We start from the raw sequence: 18,952 nt of genomic DNA on the forward strand, positions 1-18,952 counted from the left end.
GCTCTAGTGCTGCCTGTTCGGTTAAGGGCTGACCATCTCGTGCTGGTCCACTCTGTCCGAATGCTGACGGGCTCCGCTCCTCATCTGCGTCCGACAAGTGGCTGCGTGTGTGCACACACGGCTGCCGTCTTTGCCCCCAGCGCAGCTGGGGGTGTGCCTGTGGCCTGCTGACTTTCGTGTGTGTGTATCTGCATATCACCTCCACTTCTTCACTTCCTCTTACAAACTCACGGGAGAGACATTTCTCTTGTCACCCCGTTTTATAGACATGGAAGCTGAGGCTTGGAGACATTAAGGTGCTTGCCAGAAATCACCGCTTCAGGACTGGCAGAGCCGGGTCCTTGTGAACCCCACCATCTCTTCCTCCTGCTGCAGACAGCTCACCCTCTGAGGGTCTGGGCACGGCAGCAGCTTCCTGGGGTGTATGCCTGCAGCCCAGCAAGGGGAGGGGGGTCTCCAGGGGGGTTGGGAGCCCAGGCAAGATCTCAGCCAGTCCTGACCCTGTAGGGATACTGGGATCAATGGCATGGAGATTCAAAGGCCCACTGAGGCCCTCAGAGGGCGTGATCTGAGTGGCATCCTTCCCCCCAACCCCATGAGTCTAGGGCCTGGCCCTGCCTTTCTTTCTGAAATATTCAGCATCTAATACGTGTTTCTCCCCTGAAGATGATCGATTTGGGACTGCTGCTGCACCCTGGGGCCTACTTCCGGGACCTATGGAATATTCTGGACTTCATCGTGGTCAGTGGGGCCCTGGTGGCATTTGCCTTCTCGTAAGTACCATGTCTTCTCTGGGTCTGGCTGGGCTGCAGTCCCAGAGCTGTGGTGGGAGTGGGGGTAAGGGAAGGAGGGGACCCCACTGGCCTCCATGGGCTGTGTGTAGCCCCCCTCCTGTGTGGGGTTGAGAGCATCTCAAGGCCCACTTGTCCCTGCCATGGCTTGTGGTTCTGACGTTGGGCGGGCAGGCTTCTGGTTTGTTTGGTGCCTGCCGGTAGGGTCTTCCAGAACAACTTACGTGCCCTGACCTCGGCTGCACTGCTTGGCCAGCGAGAGCTGGTGGGCGCTGGTGGGCATCCTCCCCTATCGGAGTGTTAGACCTCCGGTTTCTCGGACACCCTAGTGGACGACACTCAGCTCCCTTGTGGCTGGGCCTGGATTGACTCCCTCAGACCCTGCATGGTGGTGGGCATGGGACAGGTGTGGGGGGCCTGGGTGGAGCTGCGGAGGAGACCCGGAGATCAGGAAGGTCGGAGGGACGGTATTCTTCTCTGAGCACTCGGGGAGGGCGAGGCTCCCTCACTGACTCTCTTCTCTTTGTCTCTTTGTTGCTGGACTCCCGGTAGGAGCTTCATGGGGTAATGCCTTCCCTCTGCCCCGCGCACTGCCCCACATCACAGCACAGCATGGCCGCTCCTGGGCCAGCCCCCCACCACGCCTCACCTCCGCTCATCCTCCTCCACTGTCCAGAGTGCATGCTGCCAGCAGCCGTGTCCCCAGGCCATGTGTTGCTGCCTCGCCTCTGGGGGCTGGGTTGGGGGCTGGGGCTGGGGCTGGGGCAAGGCCAGCCCTTGGCGACTGAGTGCCGGAAGCTGGGAATGGGGCCCTGAGGGCAGGGAGGGCTCTGGGTGGGGGCTGCTGTAACCATGACTGCCGGGATGTTGGACATCCCGGGGCACCTTCCCACATCTCTTCTCTGGCAACGGGGCTTTCTTGCTTCTCTGTTCTCATAACTGCCCCCCTGCAGTGAGCAGCATCTTCACTGGGGGTCTTCCCCGGTTTTCTTGTATGTGAAGTGTCAGCGAGGGGCTTGCAAGTAAGACAGGGGAAGGGGTACAGTCCAGCCAGGTGGCCTCAGAGCAAGAGAAAGGCTGTGAGCTGGCAAGTGTGAAATGAGGCCTCCAGACACAGAGCACAGACCACCTTGAGGCCTGTCCCTGCAGAGAGCCCTCCCCTAGCAAACCAGAGCAGTGCCCCTCCCTTCTGCAACCCTCAGGTGTCTGCCCACCCACCCTGCCTCCCGTTCTCTCTGTACTGGTCTCAGCAGGGCTGCTGGAGGAACCTGGTTTGGGGGCGGGTGTCTGGAACCCTGGGGTGACAGAGACACCTGGCACGGTGGTCTGGAGGCTGGGTGTTTCAGAGGGAATTCGATCTGGTTCTGGAATATAGGCCCTGGCTGGGTCTTGGGGCAGAGGTAAGGGACTGGGGATTCCCCAGCTCTCTTTAACCCACAGATCCTACCTGGGCCTCAGAGCTCACTTTCCCTAGAGCTTAGCAGGAGCCCAAAGAAGACTAGAGGCCCTGCCCCCTCTCCCCATGCGCAGGCTCCTGGGGAACTTGGAGGGAGGTGACCTCTGAGCAGGATGGAATGGGACTCCCAGTCCCGAGTCCTCAGCCACTGCTGAGGGTGGGTGTGGCCTTGCTTCTGAGAATTGCCTCCTTAGGCAGTCGATGGGGGTCACCCCCCACCCCCATAGCTGCCCTGGCTGTGGGCTGGTGAGAAGGCCAGCCCCCAGAGTCTGACAATGACTGGGCCCCTGGCAGCCTGAGGGAGCCACCTGGGCCTGCTCCGCCTTCCTTTGTGAGGGACCCCCGACCCGGGCCCCCTGGTCCCGGATTTCCCAGCTTGCATCTGGTGCCTGAATTTTCTTTTCCTGACTCCCTGTCTTATTCCCCCAGTCCGGGTTTTCTTGTCTGCTGCTCTCTTTGTCTCTCTGTGGGCTCTTTCCCCCTCCCTCCCTCCCTCTCTGTTTCTTTCTCTTTCCTTTGATCTTTCTTTCTTCCTTTGTCCACCGCTTGCATTGCATTGTCCCTCACATCACCTCAGTATTCATCTAACTTTCTCTCTTCTTACTCTCCTTCACTCCTTCCTTTCCTGCATGCCTGTCATCCCTCTCCTCCTCTCCCTCTCAGTCCGTTTTACATCATCTGGAGGCGTGTGGACGCGGCTGAGCAAGGACAGGCAGGGAGAGCCAGACATGTTCCCCTCACCTCCCTCTACCAGGACTGAAAAGCAAGAGAAACCAGCCCTTCCAGAAGGCTCTTACACTAATGGCTTGTAGGCCTTCGTGTGCTGGCCCTGAGCGAGGTCTGCAGTCCTGGGGCCAGCCCCCTCCTCTCCTCTTTATTCCCATTGTTGGTTTCAACATGGCAGCCAGATGAAGCTGGTTTGGGGTGGGTGTTAGAGGACCACTAGCATAGAAACGGTTGACGTGGTCTGTGAGAAGGCGTTCTTCCCATCTGGGAGCCCAGCTTTCCCTCTACATCAGGTGCGGCTGACCTGGTGCTGGCCTTTGTCTGCTCGGATGAGGCCTTGGTCATGCAACCCACAGGAGGAGGTGTGGTGGCCTGTGGTGCTTGCGGGGCAGAGGCCTCCCTGTTCCCAGGTCTTGCATCCTGGGGCCTAAGACACCAGGCACGGGGGAGTGCAGCCCAGTGGGCTTTGTGGGAACTGGGCATAGGTGCGCACCCTGCCTGTCTGCATGTGTGGCTTCTCCCTTCTAGAGGATCCAAAGGGAAAGACATCAACACCATCAAGTCCCTGAGAGTCTTGCGTGTCCTGCGGCCCCTCAAGACCATAAAACGGCTGCCTAAGCTCAAGGTGAGAGCCTGGAGTTGGGGCTTGAGCAGCGTGCAGGGCTGTGCATGTATATGTGAGTGTAGGCACGTGTGCACATGTGTGTGCTGTGCACGTGTGTATATGTAGGTATGCGTGTGTGCACGTCTGTGCACGTGGGCGCACAAGTGTGTGTGCCTTTGTGCACGCGTCCTGTGTCTTGTGAGTGCACCTGTGCCCCTATAACTAACCCTGTCTGGCTGCAGCCTCCCACGTGGGATGGGATGAGCAGAGCTGAGGGAGGACCCACACCTGTTTGCTCAGATCACACACTGTGTAAGTGGGTCCAGCTCCCTCAGCTCCACGCTGCTGCACAAGAGCGAGCTTCCTCGCAGGAGTGTTCTGGAAGGCTCTTTGTCCTCGACCCAGCAGCACCAACAGCTGTTGTACAGGGAAGGAGGGGCTGCCGAGGGGCACCTGGGTGGGTCAGTCGGTTAAACATCCAACTCTTGACTTTGGCTCCGGTCGTGATCTCGTGGTTGTGAGATCGAGCCCCACGTCAGGCTCCGTGCTCAGTGGGGAGTCTGCTTGGGATTCTTTCTCTCCCTCTGCCCTTCCTCTCTGTCTATGAAATGAAACGAAACAAAATGAAATGAAATTTAAAAGCAAAGAATGAAGGGGCTGCCGAGAGAGGCAGAGGGTTCTGAGGGAGATGCAGGGAGGGCAGGGGCTCCTGAGAAGTGGTTCCTGGGCTGGGCCCACAGGATTGGTGTGGCTGAGGTTCTGGATAAAAGGAGGAGTGTGAACCCAAACCCTTGGACTTGTGCTAAGATGTGAGTTTACTGAGCGTGTTCCCACGGTGAGGAATGCTGTGATGCTTGAACTCGTTTCATCCCACCAAGTTGTGCGGTGAAGTATTGTGAACAGCGTGCAGAGGTGAAGCCGTGTGGGGTTTATAGAGGGCAGTGTGCTTGTGAAGGGGTGGGCTGGGGTGGCTTGAGGGCAGCCAGAGGCCGTCTGTGTCAGGTGGGGACTTGGACCTGGGCTGGTAGGTCAGGGGTGTCACGGACACTGGGCACGTGGGCCGTGGCTGCCCTTGCTGAGGCAGCTGCTGGTGTCTGAGTGTGCCAGGAGTGTCTCAGCAGAGGGTTGTGGACCTGCTTTTTTGCACAGCCAGAGCAGGATGGGGGATCTCCTCAGCTCTGAGAAACAGGGACCAGGGCCAGGGTCAGCAGTCCAGGGTCAGCCAGGGAGTTCAGGGCAAGCTGAGCTTCCAGGTAGGAAAGATCCTGAGAAGAAGCCCGGACAGTGGTGCTAATAGGTGACAGAGTCATCTCTGGGCCACACCAAAACATGCCCCAAGTCCCTGGCTCGGAGCTGGCCACAGCGTCGCTGCCTTTCTGCCCCGTATGGGTTCCCACTGATGGGCAGGGGCCAAGCGTGACCCACCGGCAGGCCCAGATGCAGGAGCAGGGGGCTGGCCACATGTCCGTCTCCACCCCTTTCCCTCCGTGTCAGCCCCCCTGACGCTGCTTGACCTGGTCACCCTCACTTAGGTGGCCTGTCCGGCAAATGTGCTGCCAGGGTCAGCCCGTCTGCTGTGCCAGCCCCTGTAGCACCCCCTGCCCACTCTTCCGGTCCTGGGAGAGGCCGCGGAAGGCAGCTTCCCGCGTTAAGGCGCCTGAGCAGAGCCCCGTCCCCGCAGGCTGTGTTCGACTGTGTGGTGAACTCGCTGAAGAACGTCCTCAACATCCTGGTCGTCTACATGCTCTTCATGTTCATCTTCGCCGTCATCGCGGTGCAGCTCTTCAAAGGGAAGTTCTTCTACTGCACGGACGAGTCCAAGGGGCTGGAGAGGGACTGCCGGTAAGCCGACGCAGGGCCGGGGGTGGGGAGCCCCGTGAGGCCAGGGCTCTGGGAGGGGCCTGCGTGTCACCAGAGAGCTGGCGGGTGTGCCTCTGTCCCCAGGGCCACACCAGGGACTTTCGGCACATTTTCCTCAGCGGACTCAGGGACCAGCGCCTCCCAAGCGACATGCTCTTCCTGCCCGTAGACATGGGGAACGCGAGGGGGCCACTGGCGTATTGCTGGAGGCTCTAGGACCAAGGGGCTGGAGGAAACAGGAGAACTGCCCTCGGTGGGGAGGAGCAGGGGAAAGGGAAGTAGGTAGAGGTGCGGGTGCTGAACAGGGCAGGGCGGGAAGCTCCTTCTCCACCCACATGACGGTGCAGGTGCCTGTGTTCATGCAGTGTTCTCTCCTGCGAGCACGTCACCACGTACTTAGCCCTCGGTGCCTGGTGGGCATGGGGACGTTCCCAGGCCCAGGCTCTTGTGAGCAGTGCTGCTGTGACTCCTCCGGGGCCTGTGTGCTGGGACGGCATGTACACAGTGCCAGCCTCACAGTGCGGTTGCAGGGCTGTGCACTGTGCTTGTGTTCAGTTTCTGCAGGTGCTGCCACGTGTGTGTGTACAGTCACTCTCCTGCCACACACGTGACAGCTCCGGTACTCCCCAGCGGGGAAACTCGTGCTTTCTGTCTTTGGCTCTTTGGCCTTTCTGACATCGGGCTGGTGGCATTTCTCTGTGGCGTGATTTGCACTGTGTGGTGCCAGTGATGCTGGGCGCCTCTGCAGGTGACCGACCGCTCAGGTGTCCCGGGAACGGTCCGTGCAAGCCTTCGCCTGTTTTCCTGTGTGGGTTGTCTTTCTCTTTCTGATTGGTTTCAGAAATTTCGTAAAGTCCTCGATAGTCATCCTTCATCAGATCTATGGATTATGGTTGTCTTCTCCTCCCTTGTGGGGTACTTTCAACTTTTTAAAACGTGTCTTTTAAAAAACAAAGTCTTGATTGTCGTATAGTCCAGTTTATCTGTTACATTTAGCACTCTTTGTTTCCTGTTCAGAAAGTCTATCTGAAGGTCAGGGACATGTTATGTTTTCCTCTAAAAATTTTATTTTGCCTCTTTCACATTTAGATCTGGGATCTGTCTGGGGTTGGTTTTTGTGTGTTAGGTGAGATATGGATAAAGATAAATTTTCTGTAGCTGGATATCCCGTTGACCCAGCACCCTTTCCCCCATTCAGTGATATTCTTTGTTTTTATTAAAATCTAATTCAGGGGTGCCTGGGTGGCTCAGCCGTTAAGCGTCTGCCTTTGGCTCAGGGTGTGATCCCGGGGTCCTGGGATTGAGCCCCGCATTGGGCTCCCTGCTCGGCGGGAAGCGTGCTTCTTCCTCTCCCACTCCCCCTGTTTGTGTTCCCGCTCTCACTGTCTCTCTTGTCAAATAAATAAATAAAATCTTAAAAAAAAAAGATATAATTCATGTGATTCATCCATTGAAATTACACAATTCAGTGATTTTTTTAATACATTCACAGATATGTGCAGCCACCACCACAGTCAACGTTAGGACATTTTCATAAGTTAAAAAACAACACAAAAAACTCCCATACCCTTTATTACTCATTAGCTCCCCATTTCTTGCCCTTAGCAACCATGAATCTATTTTTTTGTCTTTCTAGATTCCCCTGTTCGTATAACGGGAATCGTAAATACGTGGTCTGTCGTGTTTGACTTCGTGGTTTTGAGGTTACCCGCACTACCGCGTGTGTCAGAACGTCATTCCCCGTATGGCTGCATTTATTCCGTGCCGTGGTGCGGTACAGTTCGTTTATCCGTTCCTCGGTTGTTTCCATCTGTTGGCTGTTGGGACTGATGCGTGCGAAGTGTTTGTGTGGACAGTGGTGTTCATGTCTCTGGAGTGCCTGCCCAGCCCTGGGCCCACTGGGTCCTGTGGTGATTCTGCTTACCGGTCTCAGGGACCGCCAGACTTTTCCACCATGGCTGATCCATTTTATTTTCCAGCAGAGTGGGAGAGTTCTGATTTCTCCACATCCTTGCCAGTGCTTGTTATTTTCCTTTTTAAAAATCAGTTACAGCCACCCTCTAGGTATAAAGTGATACCTCACTGTGGTTTCCATTTGCCTTTCTTGGATGACTTACCCTGCTGAGCAACTTTTCATGTGCTGTCTGGCATTTGTATTTCTTCTTTGGAGAAATGCCTCTTCAGATAGTTTACCCGTTTTTTAAAATTGGGGTATTTGTCTTTTTTATAACTGATTATAATAGTTCTTTTTATATTCTGGATTAAAGTCTTATCAGAGAGACGATTTTCCAATATTTGGTCCCATTCTGTGTGTTGGTGCCGTCTGTGAAGCACAAAGATTTACATTTTGATGATGCCCAGTTCACCTGCTTTTTTCTTTTGTTGCTAGTGATTTTGGTGTCATATCTCACAATCCTTTCCCTCATTCCAGGCCCCCTGTGTCTTCTTCTAACAGCTCTCTGGCGTTAGCTCTTTCTTTTTTTTTTTTTTTTTTTAAAGATTTTATTTATTTATTCGACAGAGATAGAGACAGCCAGCGAGAGAGGGAACACAAGCAGGGGGAGTGGGAGAGGAAGAAGCTGGCTCATAGTGAAGGAGCCTGATGTGGGGCTCGATCCCATAACGCCGGGATCACGCCCTGAGCCGAAGGCAGACGCTTAACCGCTGGGCCACCCAGGCGCCCCTCTAGCGTTTAGCTCTTATCTTTAGGTCTTTGGTCCATTTCGAGCTGAGTTTTGTACATGGAGTGAGGTAGGGTCCCGCTTCCTTCTTTTGCGAGTGGACACCAGTTGTCCCAGCAGTCTCTGTTGAAGACTGTTCTTCCTCCACTGGATGGACAGCCCTTTCAAAAATCAGTTGACCATAGACAAATGGGTTTAGTTGGATCCTTTGTCTTTAAACTCTGACCTCTGTTCTCATTTCCAGGGGCCAGTATTTGGATTATGAGAAGGAGGAGGTGGAAGCCCAGCCACGGCAGTGGAAGAAGTACGATTTTCACTATGACAACGTGCTCTGGGCTCTGCTGACACTGTTCACAGTGTCCACAGGAGAGGGGTGGCCCATGTGAGTGCTCGCTCATTGTAGCAGGTCAGGCCAGAGCAAAGGGGCAGCTCGGGCAGGGAGTCCCAAACTCTGCATCTGTTCGTGTTTTAATCACCCAGCAAATATACCATAGGCTCTTGTACCTACGGGTAAGACATGGTTCTGCCGTCCAAGAGTGGGCAGCCTGGGAAGAGCAGAAGATTAAGGCAAAGTGCACAGCATAGTGATTTCCTGAAAATCGTTTTTGAGTGGCTGAAGACCAGAGGGAGGGTGGGGCTATTCAGTGTCTCCTGCCTACCCTTCTGGCCTCAGTTAAGGGTGGACAGAGGGATTTACATGTTCAGTGCCACACTGGATGACAGGGGACTTCCTTTGGGACTGGGAGGACCTCTGCTCAGAAGATAGGATCAATGCTGTGCCAGGAGCCCAGGACTTTCTAAAGATAGGCGAAGCTGGGTATGAACTGGTATGCTGGGCATGAGCAGATGTGAGCCAGGAGTAAGCAGGGCAGAACTCCTGAGCCTCCACCTGTCCTGTGGTTAGGACCTCTGGCCCCTGGAGACCTTGCCTTGATTGCCCTCCAACAGCCCTGAGTACAAACCCTATCGGGAAGGTAGTCTACCTCAGGAGACTGAGGTCCTGGGGAGCGGGCCTGGGCCTGCAATGTTGAGCTCCCCCTTCCTCTTGCCGTCTCTGGGCTCAGGGTTGGAAGCCTCACCTGCGATGCAGGTCTTGACTTTCCCGTGGCTCTGTCCTCAGGGGTCCCCCTGACACTTGGTGTTTGCCCTTGGTGCAGGGTCCTGAAACACTCTGTGGACGCCACCTACGAGGAGCAAGGCCCCAGCCCCGGGTACCGCATGGAGCTGTCCATCTTCTATGTGGTCTACTTCGTGGTCTTCCCCTTCTTCTTCGTCAACATCTTCGTGGCCTTGATCATCATCACCTTCCAGGAGCAGGGGGACAAGGTGATGTCTGAATGCAGCCTGGAGAAGAACGAGGTGGGTGGCTCCCTCTTCTGCCCCACGTACATGTGCAGTGAATGCTCTGCTGGGCTCCCCTGATGGGCAGCGTGGGCAGGACCGCTGGACTTCCCTTCCACATGAGACTTGCTCACTGCCGCACAGCTGGAGGCCAGCACAGGTGCAAGGAGAGACTGAATGTAGCTGGTCAGGGCTGCCTGTGAGGATAGAGGAGACAGGTGTGGGGTGCAGTGGGTGGTGCAGTGTGGGGTTCCTCCCACCCCTGCCATGTTCCCAGTGCTCCTTTCTCCCCCTGCAGAGGGCTTGCATCGACTTCGCCATCAGTGCCAAGCCCCTGACGCGGTACATGCCCCAGGACAAGCAGTCGTTCCAGTACAAGACATGGACATTTGTGGTCTCACCTCCCTTCGAGTACTTCATCATGGCCATGATCGCCCTCAACACAGTGGTGCTGATGATGAAGGTAGGTGGGCCAAGCACGGGTATGGCGGGTGCCAGCTGGGGTGTGAGAGCCGTAGTTGCAGCTGATCATGTCCTGGTCGGCATGGGATGCCTACAGAAGCCCAGTGCCCTGGGTTGTCTGCGGGCTGAGACGGTGAGAGTGTGCTGGGAGAATGCAGCGGGGGAGCCGGGACAGGTGGCCCTACCCCGGGCAGGCATGCAGTTCTCTCTGCGTGCTCTGGCAGGAGGTCAGGGTGGTCCCTGGTGGGGTGTCTTGGGGGCAGTCGAACCTGTGGCCAATGGCACTCATTCCCCATGCAGTTCTATGACGCACCGTATGAATATGAGCTAATGTTGAAATGCCTGAACATCGTGTTCACATCCATGTTCTCCATGGAATGCGTGCTGAAGATCATCGCTTTTGGGGTACTGGTAGGTGCCTTGGCTCCCTCTTGGCTTTTTGGTGGTCTGCATTCTGGCTCCCTCTCTGTAGGGGGACCTTCAGGGACTTATAGCTTGGAGCTGGGAATTCCCCAAGCCCCCAGAGCAAATGTGACGTCGCGGGGGCCCTGAGGAAGGGGCTGCTCCAGTACTCTGAGCTGCCTGAGCTCTGCCCCTAGCCCAGCTCCTGGAGACAGGCGGGGCCAGGTTCCTCCTCTCTGGACACACAGCTCTCAGTTCTGCACCTGCCCAGACCCACAGGTGTTTGCTTACCCAGCTGTGGTGTCTCACCTGGGGTTCCCCATCTGTCCCTTTGCTCCTTTCCTGATTAGGGGCTCTTCCTGCAACTCCTTGCCTGGCAGAACCCTTATCAGCCTCTAGCAGTAACTGCTCTTTTTTCTCTCTAGAACTATTTCAGAGATGCCTGGAATGTCTTTGACTTTGTCACTGTGTTGGGAAGTATTACTGATATTTTAGTAACAGAGATTGCGGTAAGTAGCATTTCCTGTCCTTCCTCCGGGGCCCCAGACTGGTTTCCTTCTAGGTGGTGCTCCCTCAGTGTGCCTCCAGGTCCTGAGTGTTAGCCCCTTCTCTCTTGCCAGAGTTCCCCAGGAGCCCCTGGAAAGAAGGAGGCTCCTCTCCAGAGGTGGAGTTGGGGATTGGGGATTGTCTTGGGAAATGCTCTTTCTTGGATAAGAAAGTGGTTTCAAAAAGGTCTTCTAGTCTGGTGGTCTGAGAGTCACCTAGGAGCTCCATTATAACAACTGAACAGGAAGACAAGAATCTTTTAAATCTGTGTGTGTCTAACAAATCTAACAACTTGGCACAGAATTACATGAATTAAAACCAACAGGAATTTAGAATATTTTAGAATATCAGGTTTGTTTTACGTGTGTGTGTGTGTGTGTGTGTGTGTAAATAAAACGAGATACTCATTCATATCAGACATACACGGATTATACGTAAAAACTGACCAAGTGCTAAAACACAAACTTGTCTCAACAAATTTCAAAGAATCTGAATCATAAAGCAATATTCTTTGAGTACAATGCATTAAGTTAGAATTAAACAGCAAAAAATCTCGTCTCTGTCTTAGGTTGAATTCTCTAGGAGCAGACACTGAGGTGGGTTTCTTGTACAACTCATTTCTTAGGAAGCACTCACAGACAAAACCATGAGAGAGAGGTTTGGGGAAATGGATGGGTAAGAGAAGAAGGATCAGAAATGTTGTGTCTGGAGCCAAGCGTTGGGGTGAAGTTGGTTCATCCCCCATGGGGGCTTGGAGACAGGGTGGTCACACCTCAGTGCTGCAGAGTTCTTGCCTCTGTACTGATTAGTCCACAGCTAAGGGCTGCACCTGGAGGTTTCAATTGTCAGATACCTCCAGCCCTTCTCAGTGCACCCCACATGCAGGCAAAGCAAGCTCTGGCACCACTGGGGAGGAAGGAATATCAGGCGCCATGGTAACAGGGCCGCACTGGAGTGCATGAGTGTCTGCTGTTAACCTAGCCCCACTCAGCTCTGCCCACATCTCACACTGCGTTCACTTCCTTCATTCTTCAGGATGGTGCTGGTCACAATGTCTTGGAGAAGAGGGTTGGTAACCAGCCAGAGCTAGTCTGAGTTAAGTTGATGTTCATTAACTTATTCTCCATATCCCCCTTTTAGGGTTCCCTGACTGGTGCCCAGCCTTCTGTTGCTGTGGTTGCTGGGCCGGATGAGGCAGCCTACACGGTCACCCTATGTAGCCCAAGCCCTTGCTTGTCATACCCTTGTGTGGCTCTGGCTGCCATGGTAGTCCAGTCATAATTAAGACTGGTCATAGAGCATCTAGAAAGGCCCTAGTGAACCCTCTGGTTTCCAGATAGACTTCTTCCTACCCTGTGTAGTGGTAACCCTGCCCTTCTCAATAACCAGCACCAAATACCCTGGCCAGCCTGGAAACTCTGCTGTGCCTGCTGGTCTTATGGCATAAGGAGCACAAGTGATGGGGGGCGCACCATGACTTTGGTGTTGCACAGTGGAAGCCTTCCCTACCCCTTCAGCCAGGACCTCTATATTTGCCAAACCTAAACTTACAGAGATGATGAGGACAAACCTAGGGTTGCTGGATGATAGTGAGCGGGGCCACCCCTGCTTCCACCCCTTGCTTTCTAGGTCTGTGCAACAGTTGGACACCAAGTACCATCTCTTGTCTGTCAGTTCATCTTGAAGGACAGTACCCCAACCCCGTGAGGTACATCGCCAAGCCAGCATTTCATCTGTGCCTTTAAGAGGCTTTTTCAATATTTTATCAGGTTGCCATCCTGAGTGATGTTGAATAAGATATGCCATTGGATCCTGAGTCACCTGCTGCTTTGTACATCCTTGTGCTTGCTCTGAGTTGATGTTATGCGGAATCCCATATGGGTAAATCTCTGATCCTGGTGCAGGCCAAGGTATTCCATCAGGAAAGACAAACCCACACCCAGAGTATGAGTGATCCCAGTTGAGACAAACCACTGCCATTTCCAGGTGAAAGGATTCCCATGTAAGCAAATTACCACCAAGTGGCTGGTTGACAGCCTAAAGCATGGTGCATTGTAGAGGCCTAGTTGACTTCTGCTCATAATGGGCTGGATGTTTAGTAGTGGCCATGGCTGGATCAGCCTTGCTGAGAGGGAGCCCACCTGTTGGGCTCAGGCACAGCCTTCATCTCAGCCATCGTGGTCACTCCATTCATGGTCTACTATGTGAACATTGGAGCTGGTGAGAATAGAGGCTGGCTGTCATCTGTTGGGCCTGGTTTTTAGTGCCCCTACAGCTATGGATGCTCTGTGGTGGACATCGATGTGTAATATAAGGACCTGCATGCGTGTCGCATCCATTCCCTAGGTCCATCTGGATGCCTTTCCCCCAAACTTTGTTCCCTCTGGAGCCCTGGCCAAGCTTTAGCTCTTGCCTAAGGTCCTGTAATCCATACCATGGGCAACTTCTTTCTCCATCCACACCGTGGCTGATCAGGTTCACTACCTAGAGCTCTGGCTCACCACTGTATTTCAGGTCGTGTCTATGTGGGGTTCTAGTGAGGCTGCACCAAAGTGTTGAGCCAACTGCTTCATATATCAGGTTTGAGTTTTTCCTCCTGGCTTTAGTGATCATGCCATGATATGTTGGGGTAGGAGTGAGCTAAGGAAGACAGGTGCAGCAATGGTGAGAGGCCTGGGGCACTGGGCCACCTGTCATGTGACTGTGCCTTCTAGCTGTGCTTGGGTTTGGCTCTGGATGCAGCACTTCTGTCATAATACTGGATTATTGGCAGGCCTGCAACACACACTCATAAGGAGAAGTATTGGTGTCATAGAAACAGTTGTCTCATGGTCAGACACAGTCTCCACCAGGACCCAGTCGCCAGGAGTGGCCCCTCTCGTTGGTGATGTCTTCAGCAGATGACATGGCCTTGCTCCAGAACCCTAGGTGTTTGCATTAACTTCTGTAGGCGGGCTTTCCAGAGACTCCACACGGTGTCTTATTCTACCACAGACACCCTAGCACTGTGGAGTCTGTTGTATCTTACGGCCCAAGTTATAGGGCTCCTGGTACTGTAGCCTGGATCTGCTAGAGAGCCCTCTCTTGCTCTGAATCCTCTCAAACCTAGCAGCTTTGTGTCATCTGATAAATGGGTCACAACAGTATTTCCTAAGGGGTGTACGCCATCTCCAAAACTCAAGGAAGCCTATCAGGAATAGGAAGTGTGAGGTGTGGTAACTAATTTGTCTTGCCTCATACCACTGATTATAGTAGTCTTATGCATTAATTAGGCTTCTACCTAAAATATGAGGAGAGATCATTCTTACCCTAAACAAATTCTTCCAGTGAGTAGAAAAAGAGTGAACATTCTCTATTTATATGAGACTAGTGCAATCTGTGCAACACAATCATTTAAAAGATCGAGGATAACAAAGGAAGATCATACTCCACTCTCACTCATTAATGTGCATGTAAAATGCATCACAAAGTCTCATTTACATTAACAGGTCAAATGACACTATTAATGTGACCTTGTCCTGGGTGCAGAGAAGACGTTCAATAAAACTCAGATTGTATTCATGATAGAAATTATTAGCAATCTAGGAATTATTGACTTGATGAAGAGAATTTACCAAAAATCCTGTGCTACCATCACGTAATGGTGAAATTTGGGAAGAATTCCCTTTAAAATTAGAAAAGGACAATACCTATAATCACTCCTTCTTTTCCACATTGAACTTCGGGCCCTGGTCGGTTCAATAAATTGAATGTCAGCTCCATGGGGATAAAGGTTTTGTCTGGTTAGCTGCCATATTCCAGTGCTTGGAATAGTGCCTGACATTTTAGGTATTCAATAGACACTTGTTGAATGAATAAGACAAGAAAATTAAATAAAACACCTAAGTATTAGAACAGAAATAGACAAAGCTGTCATTATTCATAGATAGCATTATTAGCTATGGATGAACTCTGGAATAATCTTAAGCCGATAAGATTTTTAACATGGTTTAACATGGTTGTTTAACATGGTTGCTGAGGAACATGGTTGCTGAGTAGAGAACCTGAGTGAGTAGCTGACTGCGTGTCATTACAGCAGCAGCGGTCCTGACTGTAAGCCTAACAACACTTCATGTGGAAAGGTCCTAAACCGCAGTGAAAGATCGTAAAGAAGACTTAAATAGATGGTGTTATACAGCACGTCAAATAATAAATAGTGTCAATTCGAGAGATGGTTTTGCCCAAACTGATCCGTAGATTCAATGTAATTTCAATAAGTGAATTTGTTTTTGTTTTGTCTGTCTGTTTTGGAAATTGACAAGTTGCTTCTAAAACTCATTAGAAAGAGCCAAGGCCCCTTAAATACTTGAGATACTTAAGAGCAGAAGGTGCTGCTGGGGCAGTGGTGGTGGAGACATACTGTTCTTGTTGATGATAAGATTCATTATAAAGCTAGAACATTAAGACTGTGGTGCTGGCTCGGGGATCGTAAATGAGCCAATGGACAGAATCAAGAACCTAGAATCAAAATCACTCCTATATGGAAACTTGATGTATGACTGTGCTACTTAGTGGGAGACAATTCAACAATTGATGTGGGTATAATGATGATCAATATAGGGAAAAACAGAAATTGGATCTTCACACCATTCACAAAAAAAATATATTTTGACTGGATGAAAGTACTTAATATAAGAGGAAAAACCTTTAAAAATCTCAGAAGAAAATACAGGAGATTATCTTTAAGACCTCGGGATAGGGACTGGTTTCTTCAACAAACTATAGGAAGCACCATCCATAACCGGAAAAAAATTCTATAAAATAAAGAGCCTCTGTTTATCAAAAGAAGAAAGGACAATCCATGAAGAGGGAGGGGATATTTGCATCCCATTCCTTCATGTGTCCGTTATAAATATTTATGCACTGCCTATCACGTGCTAAGCAGTATTCTAAGTGCTGGGACAGAAGATGAAAATCTCTGCTCTTCTGGAGTTTCGTTCCAGTGAGAGAGACACGGTGCGACACCATGAGAGGCACTGGGAGCAGGCAAAGCGGAGAAGAGCTATGAGACACAGGGTGGGGGTCCTTTGATGGCTGTGTGTCCAGACAAGATGTCACTGAATTGGTGACTTCCGAGTGAAGATGTCTGGGTTTGGGAGGACGTGGAGCAGGGGGGCCTGGGGAAGCAACACCGAGCCCTGCGCCCGCCCTGCACCTGCACGCCCGAGGGAGGACGTGGGCACACTGCTGCAGGAGCAGCGTACAAGGGGTGAAGCAGCATGGGCAGAGGAAATGGGGAGCAGGGAAGGGTTTGCAGTTGCAGTAAATTTTGGTTTTTATTTTGAGTGAGGTAGGAAGAGGAGTGACATGATCTGGCTTTTCAGACCCAACCTCTGACTGAGAATACAGTGCAGCGCCCAGGCGGAAGAGGCTAGGCGACTTGGGTTAGTTGGGTTATCCCAGAAACAGACCCCAAGACAGGAGTTCAGTACAAGTCATTTATCTGGGAGGTGATCACAGGAATACCAGGGGAACAAGGAAGTGGTCCGGCCAACGTAAGGTACTATGAAGTTACCACTGTGGGTCCACCATTATCCCAGCAAGTGGCAAGGCGACTGGGGTATTTTTCAGCAAGTGCTGTCAGCCACTAGTTGAAGACTGCTGGTGAGAGGGGTCTCTGGCACTTGTGTCCTGGCCTGGGAAAATTCTCAGGGAAAAAAGATGTAGATCCTGACAGTTGAGTATGGGGCCTGTGAGGATATGAGTGCCACTGAGCACCGCGGCAGGGGTGCTGGGGGTTTGGGCGAAGGTGAGAGACCGTCATTCTGGATGTATTTTCCAGTAGAGCTGCAGGTGGACCAGATGCCGGTGTGAAAGTTGAGGCAAGAGTGGCATCAAAGTCTGAGCACTTGGGAACATGGTTATCACTAATTGAGATGGGGCTGACCGTGGGTGGAACAGGGTTGTTACGGGCTGTTTGTCCATGTGGACTGGGAGCAGTTTGTACGTGTTAGATTTGGCCTTCCCGAGGGAGTCATCCAACAGGCTGTCGGACAGATGGGCCTGGAGTTTGGAGAAGAGATTCATGCCATTGTCATAAGGTTGGGAACCGTGAGCATATAAGATGATATCAGACCCATGAGACTGAATGGGATCAATAAAGGGGAGAAAAGAAGGAGCTACTGAGCTCTTGGATGCACCAACATTTAGTGACAAAGGCATGGCCGGAGGGCGGGGAGGTTTTCCAAACCACTAACGAAGGTTAGTGTCCAGATTGTGCAAGGCTCTTCTGTGAATCGTTAAGAAAAACAAAAGCAACCAAATGGAAAAAGCTGAAGGTATAATTGGGCATTTTACTAAAAGAATAAGAAACAGAAATGACCAATTAACATAGGAAAAGCTGCTCAACCTTACTTGTAATTAAAGAAACGTAAAGTGAAATGACCTTGAGATGCCATTTCACACCCTCTGGCTTGTCAAACAGGAATTCCGGCCATGCCAACGGTTAGCAAGTGGGACAGCCGAGCCTCCACACTACCGCTGGGGGTGTTCGTTGGACAAGCTTTTTGGAAAAGTGTGGCAATCCCTAGAAAGTTGGACATACGCATGTCTGCAGCTCAGCGACTTTCCTCTTAGGTACACACCAGAGGGTGTCTGGGCGGGTGGCCTGGAGACACGCTCACACAGATGTCCGTGGCTACACCGCTCACAGTAGCAGCAGAATCACCCATCGTTCTGGTACGTGAACACAGTGCAGTGACACCCGCCCTAGAGCGTGGTCTCCACACCAAGAGGGCTGCTTCTCAGAAGCAGAGTTCGCTCACGGTCAGTGTAAGTCTGCCCAAGTCCGAGAAGGCCGCGTACAGCAGAGTCCCGTTACAAAGGTTAAGAAAAGTCAAGTATGACACGTTTTAAGAGTTTGTGGTAAGACAGTGAAGAGAAGCAATTATTAACAAGAATTAAGTGTAGCTGCTACATCTGGGGAGGAGAAAGGGAAACAGTAAGGGCTTCGAAAGTAATGGTGACATTCTGTTTTCTTTAAGCTGGGTGATGAGTATATGGAGATTTTATTATTTGTCTTTAAAATCTGCATCCATACACATATTTATACATATTCTTTTGTGTATGTGGTATGTTTCATGGTTTTAAAAAATCAATAATCCACATAATGTGGGGAAAAGTTCCGAGCTGCCATTTTCGCAAAAAACCCGAGGATGTGCTGTGACACCAACCGTTGCCATTGCGGCATTGCCCAAGGGCTTCTCATCCAGATATAGTTCATGCCAGTGTGGTTTTTGGGAGGAGCGAGCTGGCTGCTGATCCCCACGGGCCTAACGCTTGGACACAGGGATCTTTGTTCCCGAGAGAAAGGGGATAAAGGGACCCAAACGCTGAGCTCCCATCCGCACGGGCACTGCTCTGGGGGTTTCTTCCTGTGTGGCTCCTCGCCAGAGAGGGCAGACTGATGAGCGGGCATCAAGGGCGGGGGTTGCCAGACATGCAGACAGCATGATGCCCAGCTGGCTTCTAGGGACACCTCCATCTCCAAAGGGGCCCACACACAAGGCAGAGACCTTCTGTAGCCCTGCTGCCGGACACTCGAGACTCTTTGGTGTCTGTTCCTCAGCTGCTGGACACTCGAGGCCAGGGTAGCTTGTGGTCGTATCAGACCTTACTTCAGATAAGCCCCCCATGGCCGTGCCATCAGCCCCGATGCCCAGCAGGGCTGGTGGGAGGGCTGAGGAGCTGCCTGGCTTGGAAGCTCCGCTGCGCCCTGGCCGCTGGTGCTCTCGGAGCTCAGTCCTTCACCCTGTTCCGCCTAGAGGGGAAAAGATGAAAGGAAGCCGACGTGTGGATTAGTGGCGTCTTTATTTTCGTTCATTTGTAGTCACTTCATATGTTACTTTGTGAATGTACTTTTTTTTCCTTAGGCAAAAATATGAGTGTCAGTTCCCACCTCCAACTTAATCAAAACAGAGTAATAGTCTTAACAGGGTTATGTAGAGACGGCGTTCCTAAGCAAGCATCAAACTGACATTGATTTCTTTGCCTGGAAATAAAAAAAATAAGTGTCTGTGAGTCATCTTTGGATTTGCATTACAAA

General features: G+C 52.0%; 1 protein-coding gene across 1 annotated transcript in view; it reads left to right on the forward strand.

The window, feature by feature from the left end:
* CACNA1B (calcium voltage-gated channel subunit alpha1 B) overlaps positions 1-18,952 on the forward strand; it is a 191,148-nt gene that overhangs the window by 135,235 nt on the left and 36,961 nt on the right. The window contains exons 24-31 of the mRNA XM_057313871.1: positions 667-773; positions 3,502-3,598; positions 5,259-5,419; positions 8,363-8,500; positions 9,276-9,477; positions 9,758-9,922; positions 10,222-10,332; positions 10,749-10,832. Coding sequence (XP_057169854.1) covers positions 667-773; positions 3,502-3,598; positions 5,259-5,419; positions 8,363-8,500; positions 9,276-9,477; positions 9,758-9,922; positions 10,222-10,332; positions 10,749-10,832 — 1,065 coding nt within the window. The remainder of the gene's footprint in view (positions 1-666; positions 774-3,501; positions 3,599-5,258; positions 5,420-8,362; positions 8,501-9,275; positions 9,478-9,757; positions 9,923-10,221; positions 10,333-10,748; positions 10,833-18,952) is intronic.

The sequence above is a fragment of the Ursus arctos genome, unplaced genomic scaffold, assembly GCF_023065955.2.
Source record: "Ursus arctos isolate Adak ecotype North America unplaced genomic scaffold, UrsArc2.0 scaffold_18, whole genome shotgun sequence".
NCBI classification, from domain to species: domain Eukaryota; kingdom Metazoa; phylum Chordata; class Mammalia; order Carnivora; family Ursidae; genus Ursus; species Ursus arctos.